The sequence below is a fragment of the Megascapheus bottae genome, chromosome 19, assembly GCF_031878675.1.
Source record: "Megascapheus bottae isolate mThoBot1 chromosome 19, mThoBot2.hap1, whole genome shotgun sequence".
Classification (NCBI taxonomy): Eukaryota; Metazoa; Chordata; class Mammalia; order Rodentia; family Geomyidae; genus Megascapheus; species Megascapheus bottae.
Window position 1 is genome coordinate 22,026,729 of NC_143527.1, and position 12,997 is coordinate 22,039,725.

Sequence of the window (12,997 nt, forward strand, 5' to 3'; positions counted from 1 at the left end):
AAGATCCAGTGAACAGAAAAAGCTTTTTTAACAGAGAAGGGTTTTCTGACCTGTCTCTACTTTTACATTAATTATGAAAAAATGATGTCATAGCTAATTTCTTCACCATTGAATTATCTATTTGCAAGGTAAAATGATGGCATTCCATAATCTCTAAATGTGCTGTTGACCAGAAAAAGTCCCAGTACAGAGAACAATGTACATAAAGGCAAAAGAGGCAAGAAAAAAAAGTTCAATAGAAGGGACCCCATTAGAGGTTGCATATTCAGGGTTAAATGAAGACATGGATAGATAAGGAGGATTACATCAGTTTAGTGAGTACAGGTTTAATATAGAAGCCAATAAGTAGGCATTGGTACATCAAAGGCAGAAGAGCTACATAGTAAGTGGTAGCCTTAAAGAAGATATGCTGGACTCAGAAGAGCATGACAGAATGAGTGGACAGATGATCTTCATGTCACCTAAGACACCTTTAATTGCAAAGTGTTATTAAGATAAAGGGTTAAGTACACCTTCTGCTTTATGGAAACTTGTAGTAGCTTTCTGGCTATCCTTTCTAATTTTATGGAATACAAAAAATTACCTACTTGAAGTACCATTTCCTCTCCTTTTATGCTGAAAAATACTGGCTTCTTAATACAACTCAACATTTTAGATTTGTCTGGGTTAAAATTGATCTAAACATTGCAAAATCAGTTGATTTGTTTCTTGATAATGAAGAAGCCTCTCATGTCTTCATGTTTTCTGTATAACTGTCAGTAATATGAAATGTATTCATGACAATAAGGAGTATATGTGTGTGTTCCATCTCATTTTATTTTCTTTATTTATAGATGAGCCTCCCATATTTTCTACATCAAGTAACAACTCTAACTTTGCTATCTTTCTTCATCGTGTTCTTGTGGGGATCATGCTTTCTTTATCATGTTGAGACTGACTAAAATACATGAGTGGAATCCGTTTATAACACAGTTTTTCTCGAGTCTTCCAAGATGGATTTCTGTAGCTTTTGCTAGCAGAAAAACAGCTCTCAGTATGACTGAGCTCCAAGAGAAACAAAAAACCAGCTGTGATTAGAAATACCTTTTAGTGGATTTGTACCACCCAGAGGCAGTCATGAAAGTCTAAGTCTTTGAGAAAGTACAAATCAAACAGAAAAGTAAAAGGTAAAAGTTTTAAGAAATAAAAGGAATTTGAGATATCCACAGGCAGTAAAACTTACATGTTTTCCTTACCAGAAACAATAAACCATTCTTAATTAGTGTACATGCAAGTGCAATATGTTTAGCTAGATTTGACCTTACACTGACTTGACTTTAAATATAGAGGAATGAGTAACTAAAAGCTTTATCCTTTTAATTTATAGATTGGATTCCCTTTCCTTTTTGTCTCTATTTTACAGTCTCCAAACCTCACATTCCTTAAAATGCAGGAAATGGTAACGTATTTTAAAGCATTTAGCTTCAACTAAGCAATTTATAAAATGATTATATAATTATCTGTCTGGCTTTAATTCAAGAACTTTGTTAATGCTTTGGAGAAAATTATACTCAGTGGTTTTGAGTTCAGTGGTAAAAGGGAGATCAATATTCAAGGACCTTCCACACTTTTGACACCAAAATGTAAAGATTGTAATCATCAACTTCAGTCTGAATTCAGTCCTTTAATTCCACAGAACAACTTTTCTGTTATCTAGTTAAAGCCTCGGGTTACTGTCATTGGGTATTAGTGAAAAATGGACTATGTGTTGTACAACCTGCTAGTGCAGGTTCTGTCAACTTGACATTGAGGATATTGCCTTTTGTCTCCACTCAAAAAAAAATAGAGAGTGAGAGATCACTTTCAGTTCTAAGTACTTCAGAATTTGTATCGAGTGAATATATTGTTACTGGCCTCCAAGGTGATATTACAAATTTGTTACTGTCCCATTTTAGCTTTGGTTGTATGGAAATTCAAAATAAACTTTGACACTAAGTACTGTCATCTCACAGTATTCTTGTATCCTTGTTCTAATGTCCTAATTTCTATTTGTTCTTTTTCACATTTACTCATATTTTTGTTTAATTCTACATATTCTTTTGAACCATTGCAAATCTTAGATGCCTGACACATATAATTTCTCAATAAATATTTCATGAATGAGCTAAACAGAGTGCATGAAGCATTCCATGGAATAAAGCATTGTCCAAGTTCTATGTGCTGAATATTGAAAAATAGATGATAGGTAAACTTTTAATAGTGAAGATAGTTATGTTCTCTATAAACTCTCAAGCAGCATTCCTAGTTGTATTTTTGCTCTTTAGGCATGATTTCTGACCATATATTATTCAGTATTATTTATAAAGCTCTTTGCTCACTTTCATTTTAACTTAACATACTTAAGAAGTTTGGATTGACAAAGACTTAAAGAGAGTCTTCTCTGAAGAAGAAACAAAAATGGCCTATAGACACATGAAGAAATGCTCAACATCTCTTGTCATAAAAGAAATGCAAATCAAAACAACTCTAAGATTCCACGTCACTCCAGTAAGAATGGACAGGATCAGGAAAACGAATAATAACAGATGCTGGAGGGGATGTGGCCAGGAGGGATCACTACTACACTGTTGGTGGGAGTGCAAACTCGTTCAACCACTATGGAAAGCAGTATGGCAGTGCCTCAAAAGGCTAAACATAGAACTCCACTATGACCCAGCAATTCCACTACTTGGCACTTACCCAACCATCCAGAATCTAGGGCATACTAAATCCACTAGCACAACAATGTTCATTGCAGCATTATTCACCATAGCAAAGATATGGAACCAACCTAGATGTCCCTCAGTTGATGAGTGGATCAACAAGTTGTGGTATTTGTACACAATGGAATTCTATGCTGCTGTCAGAAAAAACGACATCACCCCATTTGTTAGGAAATGGAAAGACTTAGAAAAAAATCATATTAAGTGAAGTAAGCCAGACTCAAAGGAACTTAGGCTCAATGGTTTCCCTCATTTGTCATAACCAGTAGAAACCTTGGGCTCTACTAGCAGAGATCTGCAGTAGAGCAAAACCTTGATATATAAGGCCATATAGTATGAAGTTAATTGAAAGGACCTCCAGGATATTGAAACAAAAGCCATATAATGAATGATTGTTGTCCTTAATGTACTATGTTATCTCTCATCTCCTTTGCTGTCCCTTGGGTATCTCATATTGTTACAGTACCTCACTTTGTTATCTGATATATTGAATTTATTTGTATTTGGTTATTTGAAATTTGATAGGAAAGGGGGGAAAACCAAGACGGGGGGGCGGTGGGGGGGAGGGTGTTGGGTACCAAGACATGTGAAAGGGTATCAATGTATGTGAATTAATGCACCTTCTATCTGGCAAATATCATGTAACCCTTTTATTAATTACAATAAAAAATATAAAAAAAGAAGTTTGGATTGAGCCTAAGGATTCAATATTTGTCCTGATTTCTACCTTTGTACTTTGTGAAAATTACAGTAGATTTATGATAGAGAAGCTTAAATTACTTATAGTAATTACTTCGTTGATTTATTCTTTAAAATGAGGAGAACACAGGCAACATAAACACTAATATTTTAGCAACATCCAAAACTTCTGCATAAACAAATTTTAACTAAACTGTCAGGCAAATGCAGAGTTTAGACTGTGGACATTTATTTAAGAGTGACAATATATGATTGTTGAATGTTAAGTTGCATGAAAGTTCTGGAACAAACTATAAATAATAAATTCAAGAAAAACTATCATATTTTATTCTGAGTAAACCCCTTTGCATTCTTCTAGCTAAATATTCTTTCTGTTCACTGATTTCTCATGCTTCATTTAGCATCTAATTGATCTTCATTTATCTTACTCTGTTCTAATTGTGTTTCTTTAACCTGGACAATGCCATTATTTTCTTTGTTTTTTTGTTCTAATTTCTTATTTATCCCAGCACTCAGCATAGTGTTATGTACATTGTGTTAGAAGAACAAATGCATTAAGTGAACAGTAATGTTTCTGATATATTAGACAGAGTGCAGTAATATTCATGTATTTTATAAATTGAGACAGTTAGGCTGTATAGTGCTACTAGCTGAATTCAATAAGGGGATAGTCCAGATTCAATACCATGGTACTTTTTCTACTGATAAAGAAGCTCAGATACCACACACACACACACACACACACACACACACACACACACACACACACACACCTTTTATTTCCAACATTGACTACATCCTATTTTAACACAAAGTAATATTTCAAAGAAAGCAATCAGCTGAAGATTCATACCCTGAAGAGCTCTGAAGGTAGTTGAAATGCTTATATTTCTTGCAACTTCTAGAATAGATGTTTCCCAGCTATTTTGCTACCTGTGGATAGCAAATGGAATATAGTCATGCTTCTGAATAATTAACTAACGAGTTTCAGTTACAGCAGGAAGACAAGGAAAGCAATATTAGCATTCAAGATACATGGAACACAAACCAAAGAGATGTTTAATTCATGTGTGAATAACAATGGAAGCGCCATATTGTACATAGTGTTTCCCCTACATAATGACTTTCCTGTGGCTTTAAAGAAAGCACACCAATATTTTATTGTAGGAATGGGTTCGGGATAATGTCAGCTAACAGGAACTTTTCTGTCTATTTATTATGATAACTTCTTTATGCCTGGCTTATTAGTTGAAAGATGTTATCTTTCAAAATTCCTAATAATTTTCTGATGAACTTATTGGAAATCACTAACACATATATATTTAAGGCAGCTCGAGGGGATGTCACACTAGTTCTAATAAAAAGTAGGTTCTATTGTGGAAGATTGTAACAGAGATAATGGGTTTAAATTGTTTTGAATGCAAGAAAATCCATCAAAGTATTTTCATGTTTGTTCTCCTGTTTAAATCATTTCTCAATTCTGTAAGACAGGTTCAATATACCACACTCCCCAGTTGACATTAGCATTTATAACTAAGTGCCAATTTTTCCAAAGTTCCTGCTTTATTTAAATGCTCCTATCTTTAAAACCATCTTAAATCAAATTAATATGCTTTTAGACAATTACTCTGAGCAGGAAATTTTAATAGTTCTTGTAAATACTTTGTTAGGGGGAGACCCATTTTCTCATTCTTGGAAGAGGGCTGAGATACACCTAAAATTTCTTTCCCTCTATTTCTTGCAGCAAAATTTCTTTTAATCTGTAATATGGCTTTTCCAACAAACAGAGTCCAAGTTTTATCTTTTTTACGGCATGTTAAATCTAATTGCTTTGCTAGTATTAGCAGTAGATTCAGAGTCCGAGTGACTGAAAACAAATATATTAACTTTTATGGAAATTTCCAGCTTAGAATTTCAAACATTGAATCCTCAGAGACTGAAGAATTGTAATATAGATAGGATGGAACAAGAAGAGGCTAAGAGAGCAGTGACTGCTGGATTGAAGCATTGGTAATAACCAAAACTTAATTCTACCTTAACTCTACTCGGGGAGAAAGGTGAAAGACAATGTACAATATAGAATTAACAGAATCTAGAAATTAATCCCTTCCTCAGGAATCCAGGTTCTTGCTTATGTACCTTTAATAGATAAATATAAGAGCACCTAAATAGGTAAATATGCTATTTATTATCTATGCTATCCTATTTCTCAATTAGTAATGATAATCAAGGTTTCTGATTATAGTTTGTTTGCTTTTGTGGAAAGAGTGTTTCAGTGACTATATTCTAGGCATTTTGCTAGTTAGCAGAAATTCTAGCTCTTAGTTGTAACTCCAGACACTGATTTCATATTTTGAGAAAATTAGTTAAGGAAGGATTGGGTTAGCAGAAATGGGAGAAAATGATAAAAGGATGCCATCGATCAAGAGTAATTGTGTTCAAAAACTCATTTTATGAATGGTAATACCTTTGCATAGCTACCTAAAGCTATTACAATAGAACTTGACCTTAAATGAACGAAATTGAAAATAAAGGTTCTTTACCAAACTCATTCTATGAAGCCAGTATAACCCTCATCCCCAAACCAGACAGAGATTCATCAAAGAAAGAGAACTATAGACCTATTTCTTTCATGAACATCGACGCAAAACTTCTCAATAAAATACTGGCCAACCGTCTACAACAACTCATCAAAAAATTATACACTATGATCAAACAGGTTTCATCACAGGGAAGCAAAGCTGGTTCAACATATGCAAATCAATTAATATAATTCAACACATCAACAGGAGCAAAGACAAAAATCACATGATTGTCTCAATAGACGTGTAAAAGGCATTTGACAAGATCCAACACCCCTTTATGTTAAAAGCTCTGGAGAAACTAGGAATCCATTGAACATTCCTCAATATAAGAAAGGCTGTGTATGACAAACCCACTGCTAGTATTACACTTAATGGTGAAAATCTAAAGCCATTCCCTCTAAAATCAGGAACAAGACAAGGATGCCCACTCTCTCCACTACTCTTTAACATAGTATTAGAATTCCTAGCTAGTGCAATAAGGCAAGCAGCAAGCATAAAGGGGATCCAAGTAGGGAAAGAGGCAGTAAAACTATCCCTCTTTGCAGATGACATGATCCTGTATTTAAAGAATCCTACAGACTCTACTCCCAAGCTCCTTGAGCTGATTCTAAACTTTGGAAGGGTAGCAGGGTATAAAATTAACCCTCAAAAATCAGCTGCCTTCCTCTACGCCAACAGTGAGAGGAACGAGGCAACAATCAGGAAGGCAACTCCTTTCACAATAGCCTCAAAGAAAATAAAGTACCTAGGAATTAACTTAACCAAGAATGTAAAGGATCTTTTTGATGAAAACTTTAAAATCCTGAAAAAGGAAATTAAAGCAGAACTAAGGAAATGGAAAAACCTCCCATGCTCCTGGATTGGAAGAATCAACATTGTGAAAATGACAATCTTGCCAAGAGCTATCTACAAATTCAAAGCAATACCCATCAATATCCCAATGTTATTCTTTAAAGAAATAGAAGAGGCAATCGAAAATTTCATATTGAATAATAAAAGACCCCATATAGCAAAAACACTTCTTAGCAGAAAGAACAGCGCTGGAGGAATTTCAATTCCAAACTTTAGACTCTATTACAGGGCTATAATTATCAAAACAGCTTGGTACTGGTCATCCCAATATTACAATGATTGAAGCATAAGATAAAAATGTTTATATATTTGAATATTTTCTCACCATCACTTGAAATGTTCTATTTTTATTTCCTAGAAAATCATTCAAGAAAAATATATGTATGATTTCAGAGTGTTTGTTTCACTTTGTAAATCAGAGGTTGTACTAAAGGAATCTGGCATAAATCTCAAAGGAACATGAAGAAAATAGCTAATATCTTTTCTTTTTCATATATTTTTATTGTAATTAATAGAAGCGTTACATGATATTTGCCAGATAGATGGTGCATTAATTCCCATACATCGATACCCTTTCACATGACTTGGTCCCCACCCCCAACCCTCATCTTGTTTTCCCCCTTCCCTATCCAATTTCAAATAACCAAATACAAATATATCCGATATATCAGGTAACCAAGTGAGATACTGTAACAATATGAGATAACCAAGGGACAGCAAAAGAGATGAGAGATAACATAGTACCTTAAGAACAACAATCATTCATTATATGGCTTTTGTTTCTATATCCTAGAGATCCTTTCATTTAGCGTCCTACTATATGGCCTTTTCTATCAAAGTTTTGCTCTATTGCAAATCTCTGCTAGGAGACCCCAAGGTTTCTACTGATTATGACAAATGAGGGAAACCATTGAGCCTAAGTTCCTTTGAGTCTGGCTTACTTCACTTAATATGATTTTTTCTAAGTCTCTCCATTTCCTAACAAATGGGGCAATGTCATTCTTTCTGACAGCAGCATAGAATTCCATTGTGTACAAATACCACATCTTGTTGATCCACTCATCAACTGAGGGACATCTAGGTTGGTTCCATATCTTTGCTATGGTAAATAGTGCTGCAATGAAAATCGTTGTGCTGGTGGATTTAGTATGCTCTTGTTTCTGGATAATTGGGTAAATGCCAAGTAGTGGAATTGCTGGGTCATAGGGAAGCTCTATGTTTAGTCTTTTGAGGAATTGCCATACTGCTTTTCATGGTGGTTGAAGGAGTTTGCACTCCCACCAACAGTATAGTAGTGATCCCTCCTGGCCACATCCCCTCCAGCACCTGTTATTATTCGTTTTCTTGATCCTGGCCATTCTAACTGGAGTGAGATGGAATCTCAGAGTTGTTTTGATTTGCATTTCTTTTATGACCAGAGATGTTGAGCATTTCTTCATGTGTCTATAGGCCATTTTTGTTTCTTCTTCAGAGAAGACTCTCTTGAAGTCTTTGGCAAATCTTTTAATGGGATGGTTGTCACTTTGGAGATTAGTTTTGGATTGATACAATTTTTTGAGCTATTGACATATTTTAGATATGAGGCCTTTGTCCGTTGTATGCTTGGTGAAGATCTTCTCCCACTCTGTAGGCTTCCTAATTAGTTTACTAGCTATGTCCTTTACCATACAAAAGCTCTTCAGTTTAATGCAGTCGCACTTATCCAGCCTTTCTCTGATTTGTTGTGATTCTTGGTCCTTATTAAGAAAGTTTCGACCTGTGCCAAGGAGGCCTAGTGTATCTCCTATTCTTTCTTGTAAGGTTTTCAGTGTGTCAGCTTTTACCTCCAGGTCTTTGATCCATTTGGAGTTAATTCTAGTGCAGGGTGACAAAGAAGGATCCAACTTTATTTTTCTGCAGGTGCTTAACTAGTTCTGCCAGCACCACTTGTTGAAGAGGCTATCTTTCTTCCATTCTATTTTTTTGTCTTCCTTGTCAAAGATTAGGTGGCCATAGGTCTGTGGTTTAATATCTGGGTCCTCAGTTCTATTCCATTGGTCTTCAGACCTGTTCTTGTGCCATTACCAAGCTGTTTTGATAATTATTATAGCTCTGCAATAGAGTCTAAAATTTGGTATTGAAATTCCTCCTGCGCTGTTCTTTCTCCTAAGAAGTGTTTTTGCTATACGGGGTCTTTTATTATTCCATATGAAATGTTGGATTGCCTCTTCTATTTCTTTAAAGAATGACATTGGGATATTGATGGGTATTGCATTGAATTTGTAGATGTTCATCAAAGAATTAGGTCTATAGTTCTCTTTCTTTGATGAATCTCTGTCTGGTCAATGGTTCCCTCATATGTCATAATCAGTAGAATCCTTGGGCTCTACTAGCAGAGATCTGCAATAGAGCAAAACCTTGATACATAAGGCCATATAGTATGAAAGTAATTGAAAGGACCTCCAGGATATTAAAACAAAAGCCATATAATGAATGATTGTTGTCCTTAATGTACTATGTTATCTCTCATCTCCTTTGCTGTCCCTTGGGTATCTCATATTGTTACAGTACCTCATTTTTTTATCTGATATATTGAATTTATTTGTATTTGGTTATTTGAAATTTGATAGGGAAGGGGGGAAAAACAAGACAGGGGGGGTGCTAGGGGGGAGGGTAAAAGGTACCAAGACATGTGAAAGGGTATCAATGTATGTGAATTAATGCGCCTTCTATCTGGCAAATATCATGTAACCCTTTTATTAATTACAAGAAAAAATAAAAAAAATAAAAAAATAAAAAATTTTGGGGATGACCAGTTCTTTTCCCTAAAGTGAAGTCATTAAAACATCATTTATGGACACTGTAAGTCCATCAATGAAATCTGTTTACCACATCCTTCCAAGATCATTATGATCTAGTACCAGCACTTTTGATAGCTTACCATATGTAAATTTTATCATGATTTTTATCAGGAATCGCTTAGTTATCACCTGGATTCACACCAAAAAAGAGTTCATGAGCATTCCTCTCTCTCTCTCTCTCTCTCTCTCTCTCTCTCTCTCTCTCTCTCTCTCTCTCTCTCTCTCTTTATCTCTGTCTCTTCTCCCCCCCCACAGGCGGAATTCACAGCCATGCGTGAGCAATACATGCGTGGTGGGGAGGGTTTCATTATCTGCTACTCTGTGACTGACCGCCAGTCATTCCAAGAAGCTGCCAAATTTAAAGAGCTCATCTTTCAGGTCCGTCATACCTACGAGATTCCTCTGGTGCTGGTGGGTAACAAAATTGACCTGGACCAGTTCCGTCAGGTGAGTGATAATCTCGTCACCTGTTCTCTTCCTCTTAATGTGTATAGATCACATGTAACTACTTCCAAAGTTCATGCTGAAAATTTAGCAGAAAAATACTTGTACTTTTTAAAATTGTTTTTTAGTAAGGGATCATACAAAGGGGTTACAATACCATAAGTCAATATATGATTACAATACTTCTTGAACAATGCCTTCCTTCTCCATTTTCCCCTTTTGGTCACTACCCACAAATTACAGAGTTCGTTTTATTTTTGCATAGCATATATTGGATAAAATGCTTGCATTTGGTCCAATCACCCCTTCCAAAAAAATCAACAAACAAAAGCAACATGTTTCCATTTCCTGGGATTCAACTTGAAAAACAGTACTTTGATTGTTCAGAGGAATTATGCCTTTGGATCCCTCTCCTAAGTTTACCCTCCTTTAGTCAGTTTTTTAGTGTGCAAATGCATAGAGCCTTGTATGTTATCATGCTTGCTTGTGTTATAGTTCTGGCATCCATGTATGAGAGAAAACCTTCAACATTTGTTTCTCAGAGCCTGGCTTACTTCACTTTACATGACTTGTTCTAGATCCATACATTTTTGCACAAATGACATATTATTCAAAAGCTTCTGTGTTTGACATTTGCAGACCCCACACAAAGAAACCCAAGTGACATATGTGGACAAAAGTCACATGAGAAAAGTTTGACCCAGATTCACAAATATCCCAGGGGAATACGTGTGTGGGGGAGGGGGGAAGCCCATTTTGCACATTCCAGTGCCTTTCACTATCTCAGACCAATCCACATAGAACAGGAAAATGTTCCAACATGGCTTGTCTGAAATTTTGGCCTGTAAAATAAATGACAAAACAGAATCATGTAAACTCAGTATGTTTTGGAATCATTTTCATGTGATAATTAAAAAGGGAGGATTTTGCTTTTGTTTTTCCAAAATAGAAACAAGTTACTATCTCCTTAGCTGAAAAAGACATTTCATTTATATGCTCTTAGTAGCTTAGATGGGGATCACTATTGTAGCAAATTCATATAAGTCACTAGAGTTAGCTCATTTGGTCAGACATTACATGTTGGGAAGCACCAGATTTAATACCTAAGGTCTCTACATTCAAGGAGACCAGGAACCAGTCAAATCATTGCATGACTCAGAGATGGACTTTCTATAAAGCAATGCTCATTCAAATCAAATTCTGATGAATCTAATTGTATTGTGTTGTTTCATTATCATTGGAGATGCTTCACCTTATTTGCATCGTCCTTAAGTTTGAACAGGCTTTTCATATTTTATTTTACCTCAGTTAATCATTAAATTTTAACTCACTTAGAGTACTGGTAAGAACTTTTGCTAAAGTAAGAATGCTTATGAAAGCAAATTAAGGAGTTTTTTTTATTATGTGTTTTATAAATGTGAATTTTCATAATTATTGATTTTACTGCTTTTCTTAATGTGTACAGGTATCTCATAAAGCCAATGTTTATGAAGTCATACTTGACATGGAAACACATTACAGTGAATGCTGTGATATATTTTTATGGCGATAGTTTTGTGTAATTTTAATTGAGAATGTAAGTTTTATAAAGTGGATGCTATTATTTGTTTGTTTATTTCCTCTAGGGCTACTTTGCTTCCTGCAAAGCAATGTTCAGTGTGCTCTATTCGCATTTTGAAGGATGAGGAAATTAAGTTCTCAACAGTTAAAGTTGAATTTATTCTCAAGTAGCTTTGCAGCCTAAATGTTGTATGGTCCAGCTGTTCTGAAGTGTGGAGAGGTTTTATTTTCCTCTGGGTTTTTAGGAAGAAACACTGGGGAGCATCCCATTAAAGTTACAAGCAGTGTTCTCAGGAACACTTCTACTGGACTTGTCAGAATTTCTGGAGAGCAGAAGCCTCCAGTTGGGCTCCAGGTGGAATAGCTGTAAGAAACTGCTGCAGCTGATCAGTGTGAAGACACCTTGATTTGAGCTTAGACTAGAAAGACTACTCTGTGATTCAAGAAGCTGCCTTCCTCACTGTCCAAGCCTTGCTTTCCTGAGCTCATAGGTGATACCTGCGATCTCTTAAAGGCATAGTCTACAGAATCGCTTCCCTAGTCCAGAAAAGTAAGCATTCTGACTAATTATCATTGAGATGACTCTTAAGATCACAAATTTCACTGGAGCACATGCAAACGCACACAGTTGCCCGAGCACACTGGATACGTGTGCAAACGTAGCACATAAAGTGATTTTGCAAATTTGACAGATTTTCCTTTTTAGATAAAAGAAGGTATACATAGTATGCATAATACAAGAAAACATGAAAACATTATGATTTTTATAAAAGTACTCATGTATTCGGTCTTCAGTCACAAAGTGTGAAAATTTAGCTTCTGGTCGTGTGGTGATTATGACAGAAACAATTATCTCTCTGGCTGCAGAATTTTTTTTTTGCAAAGTGACTTTAATTTGCACTTTATATTAATGTTATGATAGGCCTGGGCAGCTGTAAAGGAACTATTTAAAGAAAGAAACTATCTCAGAAACAAATCTGTTGATAGAAATGGACTCTTGTAGTTAGTGACAAAATTATAAGAGAAACACAGAATTCTTTTTGTTACATGGGTATTTGGAGTGGAAGGTAGATGAATGAAAAGAAAAACACAATACAACCTCACTGTGTATTCTACAAAATTTAAGAAATGATGAATGGGATCCTATGGGAAGAATGGGAAAGAATGTTGAAAGTGGTGACGTTGGTGAGGGTATATTGTATTCATGAATGGTTTTACTAAATGACACCTGGTTTGTAAAACTACTTAAAGATTTAAAAAATATTAGGGAAGAGGG

The 12,997-nt window shown here is 35.3% G+C and overlaps 1 protein-coding gene across 1 annotated transcript in view; it reads left to right on the forward strand.

Moving 5' to 3' along the window:
• Nucleotides 1–12,997, forward strand: part of Rit2 (Ras like without CAAX 2) — a 261,776-nt gene that overhangs the window by 133,526 nt on the left and 115,253 nt on the right. The window contains exon 4 of the mRNA XM_090353579.1: nt 9,973–10,164. Coding sequence (XP_090209705.1) covers nt 9,973–10,164 — 192 coding nt within the window. The remainder of the gene's footprint in view (nt 1–9,972; nt 10,165–12,997) is intronic.